Source organism: Malaclemys terrapin, chromosome 4 (genome assembly GCF_027887155.1).
Source record: "Malaclemys terrapin pileata isolate rMalTer1 chromosome 4, rMalTer1.hap1, whole genome shotgun sequence".
Classification (NCBI taxonomy): domain Eukaryota; kingdom Metazoa; phylum Chordata; order Testudines; family Emydidae; genus Malaclemys; species Malaclemys terrapin.
In genome coordinates, this window is record NC_071508.1 from 147,040,608 (window position 1) to 147,062,609 (window position 22,002).

Consider the following 22,002-nt stretch of genomic DNA (forward strand, 5'->3'; position numbering starts at 1 on the left):
GATTTTTAAAAGCACCTACTCTAAAATCGCAAACAAGAGAAAAGACAGGTCAAATTCTACTACTTCTCATGCTGGTATTCCCATTGTATTGAACTGCTGTTCCTGAAACAGATGGTCTAATACATTACAATAGGCAAAGTGCGGCAAAACAATTGCTTTCAAACTGTCTGAACTATTACGTTGTCTTCAAATCACATTACAAACAAAAAGTTCTGTAAAATATACACTGAGATTTTTACTGGATTACAGAGGTGTAATTTAAGTTTGCAGTCACATTTCAGTGTAATCGACTTTTTTTTTTTTATTCAATTTGTACATGAAATTAAAACAGCACCTATGCAATGCTCTGGGAGGTGCTCCTGGTAAGCATTACATAAAAGCCATGTAAATTCATCCATATGATATTTATCAATGGGAAGTTCTGCTGTTTCAGTTGTCAGAAGTAATTTGCCTTTTGTAATGAGAATGTTTTCTACCAGTGGAGCTGGAAGAGGTACAAGAACATCGGTGTGTTTCAACTGTCTTGTCTCTATACTGTAGATGTGAGGCTGAGAAGCTCAGAGAAGAAAATGCTATTCTGAAGAATGACATAACCCTGTTAAATGAGGAAGGTAGTGTTTCTAACCTGAAACTAAGGGAGCTAAATGGATCTCGAGAAGAAATGTGGTAAGAATACGAAGTGGCATATGTTGCATGTGCTTCCTGGTTTTAACTGCAATGCAAACAAGAAAAACGGCACCCTTGTTGCTGTTATGGGATGTAGAAAGTCAGTCTCAAAGTTCTCTAGCTTGTTGTATGCCTTTAAAATGACAGTGATTCTTTCCAGTGACAGCACTTATTCGCTGTAGCGTTTTGGCAGCATATGAGCTCATACCAGCCTCTGCTTGCTCTGTACGTTGCCAGATGGGGAAAGGGTACTTCTCTCACCAGAGAAGCACATCACCTACTAAATGATCTACTGAGCGTATGTACTAATGCTGCCCTTCCCCTTGCTCAGCAGCAGAAACAGCCACCCTGAGTTCACTTGAGAAGGCAAGTGGAGGAGCTGCCTGGCAATGTGGTTCACAGGCCCAGCACGCTGCAGCTGCTCACATTGTTTAGCAACCATGTCTACCTGCTTGCAGTGGTCCTGTTGCTTCTGATGTGCAAAAATGATGTGCCCAAAGACATTTACCATGAAAAAGGAGGGGGAGGGGAAAGGAGCATTTGAATGCCTTGACTTCCATCTCTCTCCTGAAGGACTGTCAAACATGGGGTCCTTGGAGTGCCAGAGCCTTCCAGAAAAGAAGAGGAAGTATTTCTTGGACCACGTGCATCAGTCCCTGAGGAAAGACTGGGAAAGCGAGCACTGACTGTGCCTATGTGAAAACAGCAGTTCCCTGTCTTAAGAACATAAGAATGGCCATACCAAAGGTCCATTTAGCCCAGTTTCCTGTCTTCCGACAGTGGCCCAATGCCAGGTGCTTCAGAAGGAATGAACAGAACAGGCAGTTGTTGAGTGATCCATCCCCTGCCTTTCTACTACTAACCAGGAATTTTTCAGCCATGACCATTTCGGATGGACAGATGGTGCATTTTGAAACAGTTCTAGCACGTAGCACATTTGAAAAAAACAACTTTTAACCATACTTTTGTTCAATGTCCATTATTTAGGCAAAAAATGGAGGCTATAAGAAAGGAGAAAGTGGCCGTGCAGAAAGTGGCGGACAACTTGAGAAAACAGGTATGTAGACTTGAGGCTTCCTCCTAAATCTCTTCTGTAAAAAGACATTCTGTGCATAAGGTAATTTCTGCCCCGTAGTTTAAATGTCATGAAGGCAAGAGGAGATGCACCTTGCATACATTAAAAAATTCAAAGATATTCTAAAATAACCATAGGTTCTTCTTCGAGTGATTGTTCACGTCCATTACACATTAGGTGTACGCGCGCCGCGTGCACAGACGTCGGAAACTTTTTCCCTTAGCGGCTCCCGGCAGGCCCCCCCCTCCCGCCAGAGTGGCGCCCCGCTCCAGGGTATATATATCCCTGCCGACCCGACCACTCCAGTTCCTTCTTACCATCCGTGGCGGCGTTGGAACAACTCTGTCTCTCATCTGAGAGTGTCCCTTAGCAATAGTCAATTAGAGTTCTAACAGTTATCAGTTAGTTGTTGTAGTGTTTAGTCAGGACAATGAGGATGGGCAGAAGGCCCCGACCTCTTCCTCCTCGCCAGATGAGGCGGTAGCGGGCACACTGGTGTCCGGCCCTCCCCCGATTGACCACCAGGCGCACCAAGACCTGCTTCGCCGGGTAGCCCTCAATCTGGGCTTGCAAGCGGAGGAGACTGTAGAGCAGGATGACCCCATGGTCGATATCCTGAGCCCAGGGGGCCCCTCCAGAGTCGCACTCCCCATTATACGGACAGTACAGTCCAACTATAAGACGGTGTGGCAAACACCGGCCTCCAGTGCTCCAACTGCAAAGGGAGTGGAGAGGAAATACTTCGCCCCATCTAGAGGGTTTGACTTCCTCTTTCTGCATCCATCCCCCTGTTCTTTGGTGGTCTCGGCGGTCAATGAAAAGGAGCGGCATGGCCAGCAAGCTCCTGCCCCCAAGGGCAAGGAAGCCAAGAGATTGGACTTGTTCGGGAGAAAAGTCTATTCTTCGGGGGGCCTTCAACTGAGGATCGCCAATCAGCAGGCGATTCTAAACAGGCACAATTTTAACTCTTGGGCATCAGTCGCCAAGTTCAAGGACTCCCTCCCATCTGACGCACATCAGGAGTTCAAGGCCCTGGTGGATGAGGGAATGGCAGTGGCCAAGACCTCTTTACAGGCCGCGCTAGACTCAGCAGACGCTGCGGCTAGAACAATTGCGTCTGGAGTCGTGATGAGGCGTTCGGCGTGGTTGCAGGCTTCAGGTCTCCCGCCGGAGGTGCAGACCACGCTGCAGGACCTCCCGTTTGAAGGTTCGGGCTTGTTCTCCGACCAGACGGATGCCAGGCTACATAGCCTTAAGGACTCCCGAGCGACCCTTAAGTCGTTGGGTATGCACACGCCGGTAACGCAGCGTAAGGCCTTTAAACCCCAGCCGCCGCAAAGGCATTACCACCCTCGGCCCCGACATGAGCCTTACCGCCGTCGAGGCAGGGATAACAGGCGGAGACGTAACAATACGCCTAACCAGGGCCAGAGTCACGGCCAGGGCAAGCCACAGCCAGGAAATAAGCCAGGCTTTTGAAGTTACGCCCGAGGACAGCGTACCATATCCCATTCCGGATCCTCCTCCTGTCTTTCAAAGACCGCCTGTCCCATTTCTACCGGGCATGGTCGCGCATAACATCGGACCAATGGGTCCTGCGCACAGTGAAGGCGGGCTATACCCTCCAGTTTTCCTCGCCCCCTCCCTGCCATCCCCCTTCCCCGTCCCTCTTCAGGGACCCTTCTCACGAGCAACTTCTCAAGCAGGAGGTTCAGTCCCTTCTCGCTGCTGGAGCAGTAGAAGAGGTTCCAATAGACCTGAGGGGAAAAGGATTCTACTCCAGATACTTCCTGATCCCCAAGGCAAAAGGAGGCCTCCGTCCTATTTTGGACCTGCGCGATCTAAACAAGTTTCTGATCAAAGCTCGCTTCCGTATGGTCTCCTTGGGAACTATTATTCCATCCCTGGATCCGGGGGATTGGTATGCTGCCCTCGATATGAAAGACGCCTACTTTCACATCTCAATCAATCCGGCCCACAGACGTTTTCTGCGCTTCGTCGTCGACCAGCGCCACTTCCAGTTTACGGTCCTGCCCTTCGGCCTGGCGTCAGCACCACGAGTGTTCACAAAGTGCATGTCCGTGGTAGCAGCCTTCCTTCGAAAGAGAAGAATGCATGTATTTCCGTACCTGGACGATTGGCTACTCGCGGGCAGGTCGGAGGCCGAGGTCCGGTCTCACGTGACGCTGGCCCTGCAGACGTTCGACAAGCTCGGCCTCCGGGTCAATGTGCCCAAGTCCACGTTAGTCCCCACACAGAGGCTGGACTTCATAGGTGCAACCCTGGACTCGGTAACTGCACAAGCGAGCCTACCAGAGGCACGGTTCAGGTCAATTCACAGAGCCGTAAGCACAGTCCTAATGTTCCCCACGACAACGGCAAGGTGTTGCATGCAGATTCTGGGGCATATGGCAGCTTGCACACACGTGGTCAGACATGCCCGCCTGAGGCTTCGGCCCCTACAGTTGTGGTTCGCCCATACGCACCGCCCCAACAGAGACCCATTGGATCAGGTAGTCACGATCCCAAACCAGGTGCTCGGCTCGCTACGCTGGTGGCTAGATCACCAACAGGTATGCGAAGGGATCCCCTTCGATGCCCCACAGCCCACTCTGACGTTGGTAACAGACGCATCGGACTTGGGTTGGGGGGCACACCTGGGAGAACTGCGGACCCAAGGGCTGTGGTCCAGAGAAGACAAGCTGCTTCACATCAATCTGAAGGAGCTAAGAGCGGTTTGCCTCGCCTGTCAGACCTTCCGCGCCACCTTAAAAGGTCAAAGCGTGGCAGTCCTGATGGACAACACTACCGCCATGTTCTATATAAACAAGCAGGGCGGGTCACGGTCTTCTCCCCTCTGTCGCGAGGCACTCCAATTATGGAACTTCTGTATAACCCATGCGATACACCTCATCGCAACGTATCTTCCGGGGATTCAAAACGGCTTAGCAGACCGCCTCAGCCGATCCTACCGAATGCACGAATGGACGTTGAGGCGAGACGTCCTGCATTCGATCTTCCGGAGGTGGGGCTTTCCCCGGGTGGATCTATTCACCACCAGGGACAACAGCCAATGCCCTCAGTTCTGCTCGTTCCAGAACCTCAGCCGGGGGTCATTACCAGACGCTTTCATGATTCCATGGGGAGGGAGCCTGGGATATGCCTTCCCTCCATTCCCACTCATACACAAGGTTCTCCTCAAAATCCGCAGGGACAGGGCGACGATCATACTTATCGCCCCGGCCTGGCCACGCCAGCATTGGTTCACGTCCCTGCTGGAGCTGTCAATAGCCGATCCAATCACCCTCCCCCTCCATCGCGACCTAGTCACGCAAGACAAAGGTCGCCTACTCCACCCGAACCTGTCTTCGCTACATCTCACGGCATGGCATCTCTCTGGCTGAATGATGCAGAGCACAGGTGCTTTCACCAAGTCCAGCAAATCCTCCTTAATAGTCGGAAGCCCTCGACAAGAGCGACCTACCTGGCAAAGTGGAAAAGGTTCTCCCACTGGTGTGAGCCTCAACGCATACAGCCTTTACAAGCCTCGGTTCCGTCGATCCTGGACTACCTTCTGCACCTAAAGAATCAAGGGCTTGCGCCCGCCTCTATTAGGGTTCACTTAGCTGCAATCTCGGCCTTCCATCCGGGAGAGTTGGGAGTGTCAGTGTTCTCCAACCCCACAGTGGCCCGATTTCTCAAGGGGCTGGAAAGGGTGTTTCCCTACTCGCGCCCGCCTGTCCCGACGTGGAGTCTGAGCCTGTCTTAACAAGACTCATGAGTTCCCCCTTTGAGCCCCTAGCCACTTGCTCCCTTGCGCACCTCTCGTGGAAGGTGGCGTTTCTCGTGGCCATCACTTCGGCCAGAAGGGTATCGGAATTGAGAGCCCTCTCTTCGGAACCACCCTATACAGTGTTCCATAAGGATAAGGTGCAACTGAGGCCGCACCCCAAATTCCTCCCAAAGGTGGTAACACAGTTTCACATGGGGCAGGACATTTGCCTACCGGTGTTTTTTCCTAAACCCCATACGGACCCTCACCACCGCAGCCTACATACCCTGGATGTCCGCAGGGCGTTGGCTTTTTACCTGGAACGGACCAGGCCGTTCCGCAGATCGCCCCAGCGGTTTGTTGCTATTGCGGAACGTATGAAAGGCTTGCCTATCTTGTCACAGCGCTTATCGGCATGGATTGTGCATTGTATACGCACTTGTTACGAGCTCGCCAATGTTCCGGCCCCGGAGATCCGGGCCCACTCGACTAGAGCCCAAGCGTCCTCAACGGCCTTCTTGGCGCAGGTCCCTATCCAGGAGATCTGTAAGGCAGCCACCTGGTCGTCGGTGCACACGTTCACAGCCCACTACGCGATCCATCATCAGACCAGAGAGGACGCGATGGTCGGTCGGGCCATGCTACAGTCAGTTGTATCTTGACTCCTACCCACCTCCAATGGTAAGCTTGGGAATCACCTAATGTGTAATGGACGTGAACAATCACTCGAAGAAGAAACGGTGACTTACCTTCTGTAACTGTTGTTCTTCGAGATGTGTTGTTCACGTCCATTACACTTCCCACCCTCCTTCCCCTCTGTCGGAGTCTCCGGCAAGAAGGAACCGGAGTGGTCGGGTCGGCAGGGATATATATACCCTGGAGCGGGGCGCCGCTCTGGCGGGAAGGGGGGGGCCCGCCGGCCCGACGGGAGTCGCTAAGGGAAAAAGTTTCCGACGTCCGTGCACGCGGCGCGCGTACACCTAATGTGTAATGGACGTGAACAACACATCTCGAAGAACAACAGTTACAGAAGGTAAGTAACCGTTCTTTCTCCTTCACTGGTCAGTATTGATTAAAGGTTTCCTTGACATATTGCATTAGAGGTAGTTGCACGCTTTCATTACCTAGGTACTTAGAGTAGTTTTCAGACTTTTTAAGGTGTTTTCTGTGTTGTTCAACCTGGAAAGACTTCCTAATGAAAATACATACTTATATCAGTGCAACTTCTTCGCGTAGGGGTGTCCCTGAGTGACATGTTCTATCCCCCTAACTCTCCGTGTAGATAGACCTCTGTCGATGGGAGGGCTTCTCCCATTCACCTAACTACTGCCTCTCAGGGAGATGGAGCAGCTCGCCCGTCGGCATAGGTAACCTCTTCACTAAATGCTTCTGCAGTGCAGCAAGAGTAGACAAGTCCTTAATTTTAACACATGTCTTTCTTTGTCTCCCTGGTGGGTACTGCTCTGTAGCACCCAATGGGAGATATTAGTTGAATTTCCAGGGCTGGCCCCTCTTCCCAGATCAGTTGGGCATAGGAATGCTGCCAGTGCTGGATATTTCATGCCCAGAGATGCATTAGATTTACTTGCATCAATTACAGGCTCTAAAATTTTTAAGTGGAGTTCTGTACAGTCCTCACGGAGTTCTGTACAGTCCCCACAGGTGAAGAGTAGTAGGTTTAAAAACAATAACTCAACAGGTTTTTGGGTTTTTTTTTTAAGTTGGTGCCCCTTTTTTTAATTTTGCCTAGAAAATGCTGCTTGCTCACGGTAATTTATCTTGTGTATGGGACTCCTATACCCCTCAAAACGTATGTCCTCATGGCAAAAGAGGGATTGATGAGTAGAGATTTGTCAGGCACGGCAAACTATCATGAAAGTGAACTGCGTTAGAACGTGGTGCTGTTTGGCTTGGCTTAAAATTTCTTCCTAGAATGATTGAACAAGACAGATTACAATGAGAGCAAATAAACATGTATGTTACTGGAGTTCTGACTGGTTTAGGTAGAATACTGCTCTTGGGAAAGCACAGCAGTGTAAGTAGGTCATGCCATCATATTATGAATTAGAATCTGGATAGGAACCATTCCCTTTGTATGAAAGAGATACTGTACTGTGTATCTAATTCCTAAACCTATTATTCAGTGCAGGAGAGATTTATTTAGTCATTCTGATACTTCTTGTTTTAATCAGGTATCAGATTTGAAAGCCAGGAACCAGCAGCTCGACTTTGAAAATGCAGAACTTAGTCAAAAGAATTCAAAAAACCAAGCAGACGTGCAGGATCTTAATCAACGGCTGGCAAGAATCCTCAGGCAAAAAGAAAAGGAAGTGGGGAAGTGTACATTGGAAGAATCGGAAAGGGAGAGATCCAAGCTGAAAGAGGAACTGGAAAACTGTCAAGTTAAGGTACAGGGTAATACAGACGCTCCCAAAGTTACGAAAACTCAACGTAAGCAAATCCGAGCTGACAGAAAAAGTTCCGTAAGCTAGAAATAGGAGGTGTTTTTTTTGTTTTTGTTTTTTGCGTAATGGTCAGAGATACGTTTCCGACTTACGTAAAATTCAAGTTATGCAAGGCGTTCCGGAACGGAACACTTGCATAACTCAGGGAGCGTCTGTACTGTTTCATGGTTAATGGTGTGACACTACTGAATTTCAGGAATGACCGCAATTGCATAGGCACCCCCATGAAGCTAGCAACCATGCTCTATCTCTTAACAGTGCATAGTCTTTCAAAACTGTTCTTTAAATCCCATCTGCAAACATGGGTGTTTGTAGAAGTGGAGATGGGGAGGGGAACTGAGCCAGAGAGTCTGCTCTTCGGCAGTGGTTAAAAGGGGGATTGGGAAGCAGGTAGAAGAGCGCAATTCCTAGGATTAGTTTTGAAAATGGGAATGCTAAGAGATCGTGGCTCTCTTGTTTTCACAAAGTTCTAACATAGGTATTTTGCTAGAGCCACTATGGCCTAGAGCAGTGATGGGCAAACTTTTTGGCCCAAGGGCCACATCTGGGTATGGAAATTGCATGGCAGGCCATGAATGCTCACAAAATTGGGGGTTGGGGTGTAGGAGGGGGTGCAGGCTCTGGGGTGGGCTGAGGATGAGGGGTTGGGGGTGCAGGAGGGTGGGACCAAGGGTTTGGAGGGTTGGAGGAGGATCAGGGCTGGGGCAGGGGGTTGGGGTATGGGAAGAGGTCAGAGATGCAGGCTCCGAGCAGCGCTTACCTCAAGCAGCTCCCGGAAGCAGTGGCATGTTCCCCCTCCAGCTCCTACGCAGAGGTGCAGCAGGACAGCTCTGCGCACTGCCACGTCCACATTGGTTCCTGGCCGATGGGAGCTGCAGGGACCGCACTTGGGGCCGGGCAACGTGCGGAACCCCTGGCTGCCCCTACACGTAGGAGCCAGAGGGGGGTCATGCTGCTGCTTTGGGGAGCTGTGTGGAGCCACAGCATTCGTGGAGCAGGGTAAGTCCCCAACCCTGCTCCCCGGCGGGAGCTCAAGGGCCGGATTAAAACGTCTGAAGGGCTGGATGTGGCCCCCAGGCCGTAGTTTGTCCTTCCCTGGCCTAGAGTTTGCCCTGTGCCGTTGCGCAGACTGTCTCTTGGATTGTTTTTTTGTGTGATCTTGAATTTTTCCATGAAGATGGAGTTCCAGTTCAGTTAGCGTTTCATTTTTTTTACTTTCCCCAGTCATCAACTCTGGTGTCTTCTTTGGAGACTGAGCTGTCTAAAATCAAGGTTCAAAATCGTTTACTGGAGCAGGAAAATCACCTCCTCAGACAGGAACTGGAGAAGACCAAACAGGTAAAGACAGTCCCTAATCTAGTCCAGACTCTGCAGATGGTGAATTTATACAGCTGGCAGGATGGTTGCTCTTAGCATTTATATTCTGCTCTCCTGACTGTGTTTGAGGTAATTAGCTTGTTTGTACAGGAAGGCAATGACAAAAGAGGAATGCAAATATCCTTGCAACAATGTCCCAGTGTGCACACGGCTGTTCATAAATTTGCTCTGAAGGCTGTAAAGACTGTTTTCCCCTTAGTCTTCCACCAGATGTTCCAAAGCAATGGGCTTTGGGAGCCCTGTCTTGACAATGAATGGGTAGAAAGTAACATTAAAAAATACGGCATTTTATCCAGTTGTGATTCTGTAGCAGCTGGTCATATCCACATGGTCTCCCAGTTGATGATTAGTCAGTTCCAGGATGCCCTCTACAGGAGACTTTTGATTGCTGCACCAATTGATGCCTTATCCCTAGAAGGCTTCAGTAGATATAAATTTTACTAAAAAGAACAGGAGTACTTGTGGCACCTTAGAGACTAACAAATTTATTAGAGCATATGCATCTTATATGCATCCGAAGAAGTGGGCTGTAGCCCACGAAAGCTTATGCTCTAATAAATTTGTTAGTCTCTAAGGTGCCACAAGTACTCCTGCTCTTCTTTTTGCGGATACAGACTAACACGGCTGCTACTCTGAAATAAATTTTACTGGAAGTGTTGGTATGATAATTTCATTTAATTAAACAGTCACATTAGAGCCAATGGAATCATGCTTAACATATTGTAATCTCAAATCCCTGGAACTAAAGTTGCCATCAGGGTCAGATTATTAACCCTTTTGATCTGGGCTCCATGAACTCAATTTCATCCTCTTGCATAACTGCAAAACGCAGCCTCTTTAAGCCCAAGTGACTCTTTACACTCCCCGGCAGTGCGTCCTCTGTCTACACTGCTGTTTTTAGCGGTGTCGTGTCCCGCAGCGCTCCTGGAGTCTTACTCTGCCACAGGGAGCATTTTTATCTTGTGTTTGTGGTTTTGTAAAGGCCGTTGTGCTTGGGTTTTTCACTTTTTAGAAATACCAGGAGCATAAGCCCCTGCTCTACCATGGTTTTGCTGGAGAACCTCTGGGAACTCTCCAGAATGTTTCCTCTCCAACCCATTAGTTGAAGGTTGGAGGGTGTTGAATCTTTAACAAAGGCTTCCTTTTTCCTAAGCCGGGGTAGGCAACCTATGGCACGCGTGCCGAAGGCGGCACGTGAGCTGATTTTCAGTGGCACTCTCACTGCCCAGGTCCTGGCCACCGGTCAGGGGGCTCTGCATTTTAATTTAATTTTAAATGAAGCTTCTTAAACATTTTAAAAACCTTATTTACTTTACATACAATAGTTTAGTTATCTATTATAGACTTGTAGTAAGAGACCTTCTAAAAAGATTAAAATGTATTATTGGCACACAAAACCTTAAATTACAGTGATTAAATGAAGACTCGGCACACCGCTTCTGAAAGGTTGCCAACCCCGTCCTAAGCATTAGTCAAAGTTACATGAGCATTAACAAAAGCAAAACAGAGTTTTAAACAACCTGACTAAAAATGCTGTCCCCTCTCAATTGTTATCCCAACAGCAAACAGAGTGAAAGTATGTCTTGCATTTAGCATACGGGCGGAGCAGTTTTCAGAAAGACATGGAAAAACAGTGTGTTGAAATTAACTGTAGCTTTCACGTAAACCAAGGCAGGGACTGTATTTTTAAATATATTTGTACTGTGCCAAGCCTGAAGCGGCCCTGATCCCTATAGAAATAGCTGTCTAAAATGTTTGTGAATAAAGTCCTAAACAGCAGCAGAAATGCTAATTGATATGATGACCAGATCTGAGGGATTTCTGTCTCCCACAGCTGCCCAGATGTCCTGATCTCTCTGACTTCCAGAATGAAATTTCTAGTGTAATAACTAAAAATGAAAAGCTGCTGAAAGAAAAAGAAGCCCTCAGTGAGGAACTAAACAGATGTGTTGATAAGGTAATAAGAACTGCAAACGCTTACCCATATCCCAAACCACTTGCTGTGTCCAGTCCTAATTCCTATACAGTACATTACTCTGTGAAATAACTTAGCTATTTTTTTTCCCTCTTACAGTTATGCCAGACAAATGTGTCTGGTACTATTTCAGTATTTATATCTGGGCCTCCATATGCTCTGCATTGTTTGTTTGGAATTTGCTGCAGAATCAAATTGTAGCAAATTTGTGTTCCAGAGTCTAAGCTTTCATTTTAAAATGTGGGTTTCTAGACCTTGGGGTTCGCCTACGTGCAGACTTTGCACTGGTTTAATTTAAGGTTTGATTTAAAATCTTTTTCATTAAATCAGTGGAAAAGGCTAGGTGGATGCTCTCATTTTGGGTTAAATCAGGCTTCTTATGATTTAGTTTGAGCTTTTTGAGACACAAGCTGGAAAGGAAATAACTAATTCAATTATAATTCACACTTTATTTTGGTGCAAATCTGAGGGAACACTCTTACATTCTGGACTGAGTGTCCTATATCAGTTTAATGTCAACATTTTTTTTTCCATACCAGGAACCCAGGGACCTTGATGCAGAGCTCAGGTCCAGTTCAGCCTGGAGTACACCCAACCTTGATTGTACCATGGACTTTAGTAGATGTAATAAAACCACCAGTCAAAAAGGCAGCCGGCAACAAGATTGTATTTTCACTGTAACCTGCGCCTTTCTTTTCTAAACTGGTGGCTTAGAACTCAAGCAGTGTATCTAGCGTGCAAATTGTATATATTCTTGTTAGTTCCTTGCTATACTACACTTTCTTTATCTGAAACCCCATTCAGCTCAACTCTCATCAACGTCAACATGAGCTGGAGAGAGAAATCCCCAGCAATATTTTGCTTACAGACTAGTGGTACGTTGTCATTCTATATATTCTTCCTTGCTCTCATTTCAGGTAGCTAAAGTGAACTTCTTAGAGAATGTTATTGCCAGCTTGAAGCAGGAGCAAAAGTCCTGGGAACAACAAAGTCAGACACTGAAAACGCAGCTCACAGTCTCCCAAGAAAAGGTACAGTAATGTCTTTTGTTTTGATCCTTCTGAAGAATAGACATTTTTGTTAGCCCCTTGGACCAGGCAGGAGTTCGTACCAAATAGTCCTCTTGTCCTTTGTACAAAGATAATATGCAATTCATACCTGGGACATTTTGAGGCGCTCCTTTAGTGAATTTTCATAGGGGTACGTGAATGTGTAACATGCGATGGGTAAATTTCTCCCTGGGGCTATAGCTGTGGTTTCACTTCTACTGTTAGATTCCCCTTTGCTTACGCCTGCTTCCCAATTGCCCGGTATACCTGTAAAGAGAGATTCTGCACTAGCTAGTACTAAACACCACAACCCTTTCCTCTCCTGCTGCTGCCTCTCTTCTCCCACCTGGCCTGCTGGGGGAGGAAAGGAGAAGAGGCGGCTTGCTTGGCTGACAGCAGTTGTGGTACCATAGTTGCCCTGGATTGCCAGGAATAACCTCAGCAGAAATCCTTCATATTTCCTCCTTGAGCAGGAAAATATTACGGGATGGGAAGGCAGATGCATGAGTGTTGCATTCAGTGTGTTATGTGGCGGGTAACTTGAAATGGCAGCTCAAGTCATCTGGCATCTTTCTGGAATAGCTGACAGAATTATGATTTTTCTTCACCTCTTCCTTGTCAGGCAGAGATCCTATTCATCCCCCCATTCATTAAGGATCCTCGATGATCCTTGCTATACTCCTATTATAGGCACCTCCACAGATAAATCCCTGTTGTACCAAATTTATATACGGAGTCTAAATTCACTGTAGGCGAACTGTTTGTTTTATTTTGCTTTGACCAGCAGGCAGTCACTAAGAATTTCTGTTTCTTCATTGCAGCAAGTCTAAAGCTGTCCTTCTGTGTGCATTTCAGGTTCAGAGTCTAGATGAAGCGCTACAAAATATCAACCTTCAAATGTCACGGCTAAAATCAGACCTACGGGTGACCCAGCAGGAGAAGGAGGCTCTTAAACAGGAAGTGATGTCACTACACAAGCAACTGCAAAATGCCAATGACAAGGTAATTCTTGAATAGCTACCTTTACCATACTAGCATGATCTCAGAATAAATAGCATGATCTCAGATCTTACAGCTTTGTATACCCCAGCTTATTGATTACCCACAAATTTCAATGAAAGGAATTGCAATTGCTGCTGTCTTTTGAAGCCAGTCAGAGTATCCTGCATATCATAATATTTTATTAATGCACAAGCACTTAAGTATTTTTGTTGGTTAAGAACATAAACAGTGGTAGAGTCTTGAGCAAGTAGCAATTACATATTTAATTGTGGACATCTTGGGAATAATGGAAATCTAGTTCCTTCCCCACTTTGTTTCTTAAGAGAGAGACCCAATAAAGCTGTCAAAAGATAGGGATTGCAGAAGGCTTTTATCTGGGTACCCTCCAGCCTTGGATTTCCATTATAAAGGCCTATAAAGAACAGTACCTTCCAGTCAGGTTTCTTTGAGGAAGTCCGAGTAGAAGAAGGTTTAGCCAACTCTTTCTTTACTTCATCAGTCTGGTGCTTGTATTCAAAGAATACAAGAGGACAAAAGAGCATAGTTAGTTATCATCCTTCCCTTTTTGTGAAGATATTTGTTCATCATAAGTTTTAGCTGGTCCTCCATAACTGTAACCCACACTCAGATCTGTGGTAATTTGCACTTAAAATAGACTTAAAATCTAGTTATATGGGTGTTCGGGCAGGTTAAGATCAATCAGAACCTCCCGTTTAAATGATCTTTCTCGTTAAAAGGGATATTTTGACACTGCCTCAGAGTAAACTTTCAAAAAAAAAAATCTGTACAGTTATTTACACCGTTGACTAGGTAGAACTACAGTCCTGTACCAGAGTGGGGCTTCAGAGACTTTTTAGACTGCAGTTGTCCTAACAAGTGGAACTAATGATTGGGAAAAAGACTCAATTTTCAGGTCCATTGTGTCCTTTCAAAAAAGAGTTCATTATAACAGCCTGTCCCTTTACTTTGTTAATAGATAAGGAACACGAATACTTGGGGAGGGGTGTAGGGATCAATCTTGTAATCACTATCCTGATTTGCTTGCATGGTTTATATTATAAATACTTTGTGTCCACATGGAAAAGAGGTATGAGACTTTTTTTTTTTTTCTGAATGTTAGAACCAGGATCAAATTATATCTATAAAACTGCATGCTATTACTTGCCTGATGAGGCTTGGAAGTGGGGCAGTTTGCTTGATTTTTATAGTTGGGCTAAGAACACTCCTATTAAATGTCAGAATGGCTAACTGGTGACTTGTCATCTGTGGTTTCAGCTAAGAGGAAAACCCTCTAGGGTTTTTTTTTTTTTTTTTTGCCCTGTGATTAGCACCTTGGTTATTTGAAAGAAACTGGATGTAGGGAAGCAGGAAAACAGAAATTCATTTGTAAATCTTAGAGTTTACGAGTTCCTGGTAAATGCAAAATCTTTCTGAAGACAGAAAATATCTGCTTCTTTGTTTAAGGCCTAACCCTGCAATTCTGTCTGTCTTAAGAATCGGGTTCTAGAACTGGCTGTGCATTCCTCAGGGCTGCAGAACCAGCAGAAGAAGCTGCACTGGGATGAACTCGAGCAGCTGATTAAACAGGAGCAGCAGCTGCTGAGGCAAGAGAATGAGAGACTCCAGAGAGAGGTCCAGAACACTAGAACAGATCTAACTCATTCCAGGGAGAAGGTAACTTGAGAGAGCTAACACTCTAATAGATAGTGACTGCATGATGGCAGAATCCCTGTGATGATGCCCATTTTGCAACTTGTAATACACAAAAAAAAATGATGCTCACTGGTTTTTCATAGAAATATCGCAGTAGGATTGCATAACAGCGTTGCCACCATCTCCTCGAACAACGTTACCTGTGCTAGCAGAAGCACTCCTCTGTCAGCATAGCTGTGTCTATGCTGGGGATTTGTTGGCATAGCTAGGTCAGTAGGGGATGTGTGGTTTTTCACACCCCTTACCATCATAGCTGTTTTGGTATAAGTTTTAAGAGTAGACCAGGGGTCGGCAACGTTTGGCACGTGGCTTGCCAGGGTAAGCACCCTGGCAGGCCGGGCCAGTTTATTTACCTGCTGACACGGAAAGTTCAGCCGATTGCAGCCCCCACTGGCCGTGGTTCGCCGTCCCGGGCCAATGGGGGCGGCGAGAAGCGGTGTGGGCGAGGGATGTGCTGGCTGTGGCTTCCTGCCGCCCCCATTGGCCCGGGACGGCGAACCGCGGCCAGTGGGGGCCGCGATCAGCTGAACTTTACGCGTCAGCAGGTAAATAAACTGGCTCGGCCCGCCAGGGTGCTTTCCCTGGCGAGCCGCGTGCCAAACGTTGCTGACTGCTGGAGTAGACCAAGGCTTATGAACTTTTTTGTTTTAAAAACAGTGCTCCTGTTTTAGGGAGACTTGATGGTTGAGAACTCATCATATTTAATCTAACCTTAATAGAAAACTGCTATAGGCTGGCCTGTAAATTAATTGAAAACCATTAAACTTCCTTTTTAAAGCAGACCTTTGCTGCAGTGGCTCTCAACCTTTCCAGACTACGTCCCCATTTCAGGAGTCTGATTTGTCTTGCATACCCCCCATTACACCTCACTTAAACTACTTGCTTATAAAATCAGACATAAAAATACAAAAGTGTCACAGCATACTATTACTGAAAAATTGCTTACTTTCTCATTGTTACCATACAATTATGATATAAAATAAATTAATTGGAATATAAATTGTACTTGCATTCCAGTGTATAGTATATAGAGCAGTATAAAGTCATTGTCTGTATGAAATTTTAGTTTGTACTGACTTTGTTAGTGCTTTTTATGTAGCCTGTTATGAAACTAGGCACCTATCTAGATGAGTTGATGTATCCCCTGGAAGACCACTGCATACCCCAGGGGTACATGTATCCCTGGTTGAGAACCACTGCTTTACTGGAATTCACAAATTTTTTGGTTCCCAGTAGTAGGGAGAAGGGCGGACTCTGTTCAGTTACTTTACTAAATGTATAAAAATAAGTAGAAAATATTGTGGCTAGGAAATAGGTTGGTAGCTTACATTTAAATTCAGTTCATTGAAATTTGATTTGCTTTAGATCAGGTCAGTTTGGATATGCTAGCCAGTGGAATCTTGAATAGAAAACAGATTCTTAATGCTCTACGATGCCTTGCTGTGTTCCTTGTTCAATCTGTGCTCTCATTAGATCCGGCAGTTGGAATCTGCGATCCTTTCCATGAAGCACCAAAAACATCAAAGCCAGTCTGGTATTGTGAAAGCCATAGAGCAAGAGAAATTAAGCTTGAAGAGGGAGTGTGAACAGCTTCAGAAGGAATTGTCTTCTGCTCACAGGAGGGTTAGTTTCAGACCATAAAACAAATAACACTTTTTCTGGCTTCAATGCGTCACTAGTTTTGCGGCAATGGCATTTGATCAGATGAAACTCTATAATTTTACTCAGCTACATAGAAATCTTCTTTGTGAGTTGTGTGCTGCTCTTGTGAAATCTGATGGAACTTGGGCAGGCACTCTTGGGTTTTCTGTGTATAGATAAATAAGTGACATGACTGGTGTAGGTGTGCAACGTTTTACATATTTATGGTGTCTGTCCTGAGTGAGGTTCTGCAGCCTATCCAGCATGATCAGGATGGGTCTCTCTAAGCACTTGCTCGTCTGCATGCATGAAGTACTGTCAGGCACAAGTCCTTAATCTTGACTATACGAATTTCATGTTGAAAGCCACATTTTCTTATTGCTCTGGGAGGTTTGCAATTTACCAAAGCAAGACTGCAAGGCTGTTAAGTGGTCAACCTGTCCTGTTCCTGACAATGAAAGCTAACCCTGAACCTGCTCAGAGTATAATGTAGTATTGGAACACACAAACTCTAAACAACATGTATCCTTTGGCCTTTTTTTGAAGAGTCCTTGGATACGCCGCTCTTGTATCCCAGCTTTAGTTCATGAGATTCAGAACCTCTGTTGTTTCACACATTCTTCAACCTGCAGTTTAGGGGTTCTGCCTTTCTACATCAGTCTTAGAGATGGTTTCCATTTATGTCAAATGTGTTTAGTATTAGTCTGATATTGAATACTTGAGAGAGTCCTGGGACCAACATGGCTACAACATTGCAAACATTGAGTACTTGCTTACTTATTCTTTGTCTCCTTACTAGCGGTTTTTCTTGAAGTACTGAGATATATGGTTTAATGTAGATGTTATTAAACAAAGTAGATAAAACCATAAGCCAAACTACATTTCTTTTTTCCTATTAACTTTTTACAAAATGTTGTGTGTACATACGTACATGTACACACAACAAAAACAACCGACATAACAAACTATAGATACATTTCTCATAATGTGTTAACCATTTGCTACCTAACTGTAACTATGCTTGAAGTATTTCATTATATAGAATATGAATGGTTAAAATATAAATTATTTGTATTACACCGTTTACAATCAATTTGTTTATAAAAGTCAGTTAGTTTTAAATCTTATGCCTTATTCTTATTTTATGTACAGAAAAACTGAGGGGGGGGAGGAAATTGTTAGAAGAGTGGAAGGCAGGGGACAGGCATTTAATAGGATTATTCAGATACTTCCAGGAAAGCATCTCCATAGCTCTCAGAACGTTTTGTGGGTATTTTTGTTAGATATACAGTTCTTTCCACGCAAAACAACATTCCTAAGGGAAGATCTTCTCTTTTTACAGATCAGTCAGATGAATTCACTTGAGCATGAATTGGAAACCATCAATTTGGAAAATGAAGGGCTAAGAAAAAAGCAAGTCAAACTGGATGAACAACTAATGGAGGTACCTTTCAATAAATGTTAACGTTATTGAATAGAGAAGAAATGGGACCAGTATCTCATGGTATCTATAGATCAGTGTTTCCCAAACTTGGGACGCCACTTGTGTAGGGAAAGCCCCTGGTGGGCCGGGCCGGTTTATTTACCTGCCGCGTCCGCAGGTCTGGCCGATCGCGGTGCCCACTGGCCGTGGTTCGCTGCTCCAGGCCAATGGGAGCTGCTGGAAGTGGCGCGGGCCGAGGGACATACTGGCTGCCGCTTCCAGCAGCTCCCATTGGCCTGGAGCAGCAAACCGCGGCCAGTGGGAGCCGTGATCGGCCAGACCTGCAGACGCGGCAGGTAAATAAACCGGCCCGGCCCACCATGGGCTTTCCCTACACAAGCGGCGTCCCAAGTTTGGGAAACACTGCTATAGATGATGTATTTAAAGATATTTTCTTGGTCTCAGTGGGATAGGAATACGATACATTAATGTGCAAACTTAAACTGATAAGGCTGGCCAGGTAGAAGTCTCTTGCAAATGCCCAGTCACATCCCCATTAATTAAGGAATTATGCTGCATGACAAATGTGCTCCGACAAAGGGGGATGTTTGTCAGAAGCTGTAAGAAGAAACTACAGCTACTTTAGGGTCATGATCAAATGGAAGACCGGGAGATTTTTTTTTGTATCCACAGATAAGAGTAAAGACTCTCAATGTTTCTATCCAAACCTTATTTGGCAACATTAGTATGCAAATTATAATTTTAGGGAGCTATTGATTATAAGTGTATAAAACTACTCACTTGTAACCTTTTACAGCTTAAGGACCATGCATGTTAATTTTGAACACTTGCTTTTTAACAACCAAATATCAGACAAATTTACTAGTCCTGCTGGAAAATAGCAATTTTCTGGGAGTCTTATTCTAAATTCCTCCTGCTCCCTTCAAGAGCCAGTAACACAAGATGGGTCATATGAACAAAGAAAAGAAAAAAAAAAAAAATGGCCTGTCCTCCTAACTTATTAGTCTGCCTAATTTAATTATGTGCTTGGAACAAATTTATGAAAATAGAATTTAAAAGGTTTCTCTTATTTATGATGGAAATATTTTGCAGCTGAATGTGAACTTTGAACTCATGACCTTCTGTCTGACCTTATCCCCTAAACTTGAAGGAGAGAATGGTGAAGCAAAATCCAGTCTTGTGCCAAAATAAAAATGAGAGCATCTCCCAGAGGATGCTTGCCTAGCAAGATATATTATAAAAGACTTCAAAAAGTGCCTAGATAATGGGCTAGAAATAGACCCCAAATAGACTATCAGAAAACACTAATTCAGTTACGTAACTTAAAATATTACTATAACATTTCCATAAGAAGAGAGAATTAATGGCTGACAGAATGTCCAAAATACTGTTTTATATATGCTCAAAACAATTAAATTTTCCATTCCATGTAAGACAATTGAAATCATGGGAACCCAGATATACTGTTAGACTGGACTGTTAATGCTTTTGGCTGTTTCTTTACCATACATGGAAATGCATTCTCTTATAAAACTTTATCTAGTAACATGCAAGATTTTTCTGTCCTCTTTCCTAATCTTTTTCCAACAGGTGTGTATAAAACTCACTTAGCACTTTGCACATCCTAACTACTCTGACTTTCTCTCTTGTGCTTGTTCTCCTTTTGTCTGTGGCTAACCTGTGCCTAGAACTCAGTGGTTGGAACTAGCAGAGAAGGGTGCAGTGCTCTGTCTGAGATAGTGTGTGAAGGTAGATTAATCATTTTCAATGTACTACCATAGCACGGAGAAATCTCATTTTTGTTTCTTTACTATGCTACTAATTGTATTGGGTTTGTAACACTCCATATCTGTAAAGGAGTCACTATTCATTGTAATATAGCTATGACTATACTTAGTTCAAATGCCGTATTGCTTACACTAAAGGATGTGGATATATCATGAATGTTCCATCCTGTAGGTCCAGAAATGTGGCAAACCTTTCGAAGTCTGTTCCCAAAATTATTTGAAAAGTCATAACGGATAAACTTTTGACGTCACAAAATGAAAAGTGGCTCTGAAATTTCATTTTTCTTTTTTCATTTATTAAACGGCCATTTACTTTCTTGAGAGGGTTGGCAATGTCTTCGTTAACATCAGATATGTTGCATGCCTTTCACTGAACTGTCGGGCACTCTTTTTTTAAATGCAGTCAGACTACATGACAGCTTAAATCTTTTAAGGAATGCAGTTCTTGGTACTCTTTCCCTAGCAGATTAGAATGGCAAAAGATTATACTTCATTTTTTTTCTGTCTAGACAAACAATGTTTCTTTGCCTTTATTCTCTTGAGGTACTGCTAGCATCTGTGCTCATGTTCTAGAGTCCTCCATTAGTCATTACTGTGTTTCATTGTGTCCTATTAACTGAAATGCTTTTTTGATAAAACCCGTCAGATCTGCAGAGAATATAGATAGAATTCTTTCTTAGCCTGTATTTTGGAGAAAGGAGGAGATTAGCCTTTGAACACTGTGTATTTGATTCAGGAGAAAGTTCTGATTCTCCTGTAGAAAATAAACACACAGGGCTTGTCTACACTGAAAACATCATATAACTTCCTTGTTTCCTGCACCAGGGCAGCCCAAGGTGAAAGCCGTAGCATAGACAGGGCACAGGAGTTCATACCACTATGGTTCCCAATATAGACACGCCCACGGAGTAAAACCACAAATATTCGCTGACGCATCCTTCTTAATCACACCACTTGGGAGGGAAGAAGCAAAATCATGTTTGCAGAACTAAAAAACCACAAACACCTTACTCAAGAGACTAGTGCAGGTGTTTTGAGGTGTCAGATTAATTATACATCCTTTTAACAAGCTATTGTATATCAAATAGATTAACAGGAATAGAACCAGTCCAATCTTATTCAAATGCATGTTGGTCTTTTTAAAATCTTAATATCTTGACTGTGTTGTTTTTTCTTTCAAATATCACAAATGATTCTAGATATAAACTAACTTTGCCTGGAATTTTGTTTTTAAATTCAATTGTTAATGTCTGGAAAAATGTTACTTAAATAATCACACGTTGAATTGTGTGGGTATTTAAAAACAAAATAAATGACTTCTAATCTGTAAACTTGTCAGACAACTCCCAGCTGAGACTTCCATGTTTGTAATGTGATCGTGCCAGCAATCACATTGCAGTCTTGCCCTCATCTGAGCAGTGTCATCCCATTGCTTGAAAGCAGCACTTTGTCAGAATGAGAGAAAGAGAAGTTAGACCCTCTAGGCCAAGTCCTCACTAGGTGTTGTTTTGTAGTATGACATATTGGTTAAGGAAGTGATTCCTGTGGCCTCCCCACCCCACCCCCAACATATTTATATGCAAAAAGGCCTAGTTATACTGTTATAACTGGCATAAAAGTGCTTTGGATAGTATAGCTTAGTTCACTTGGGGAACTGGTATAAACTATAACTGGAAAAGCACTTTTTTGCGGGTATAAGCTGTGTCTACATAAAGAGGGTTTTCTGGAGGGTTTATCCTCTTCTAGGATAGACAAGACGTCCGGTTTTGATGGTAAAGAAACCTCTTCAGATTGTTAAACACACCCATATCTGAAGAAACCCCTCCAAGACTCCATTTCTGTACACAGAAGTCGAATTGTTGTTTGGAATCTCTGCCTGTAGCTGGAGGCATCACTTGAGTAACTGAAAATATAAAGGCGTCCGTTTTCCAGCATTTAGGGGTAAATATAAAGAATGAGGCTTTAGTCAACAGATCTGAATGGGATATAACGAGTAGCATTATATGACTTAAATCCTACATGCACTGAGATGAAAA

The 22,002-nt window shown here is 44.5% G+C and overlaps 1 protein-coding gene across 9 annotated transcripts in view; it reads left to right on the forward strand.

Annotated features, from left to right (window-relative positions):
• Nucleotides 1-22,002, forward strand: part of NIN (ninein) — a 99,663-nt gene that overhangs the window by 64,777 nt on the left and 12,884 nt on the right. For 5 of the 9 annotated variants that reach the window (XM_054028099.1, XM_054028105.1, XM_054028106.1 and 2 more), the window contains 10 exons: nt 541-666; nt 1,654-1,723; nt 7,706-7,921; nt 9,203-9,316; nt 11,190-11,312; nt 12,248-12,361; nt 13,235-13,381; nt 14,876-15,055; nt 16,568-16,717; nt 18,078-18,179. In XM_054028099.1, coding sequence (XP_053884074.1) covers nt 541-666; nt 1,654-1,723; nt 7,706-7,921; nt 9,203-9,316; nt 11,190-11,312; nt 12,248-12,361; nt 13,235-13,381; nt 14,876-15,055; nt 16,568-16,717; nt 18,078-18,179 — 1,342 coding nt within the window. Of the gene's footprint in view, nt 1-540; nt 667-1,653; nt 1,724-7,705; nt 7,922-9,202; nt 9,317-11,189; nt 11,313-12,247; nt 12,362-13,234; nt 13,382-14,845; nt 15,056-16,567; nt 16,718-18,077; nt 18,180-19,867; nt 19,929-22,002 lie in introns of those variants that run through there. The other 4 variants (XM_054028103.1, XM_054028107.1, XM_054028101.1 and 1 more) reach the window with 3 other exon arrangements.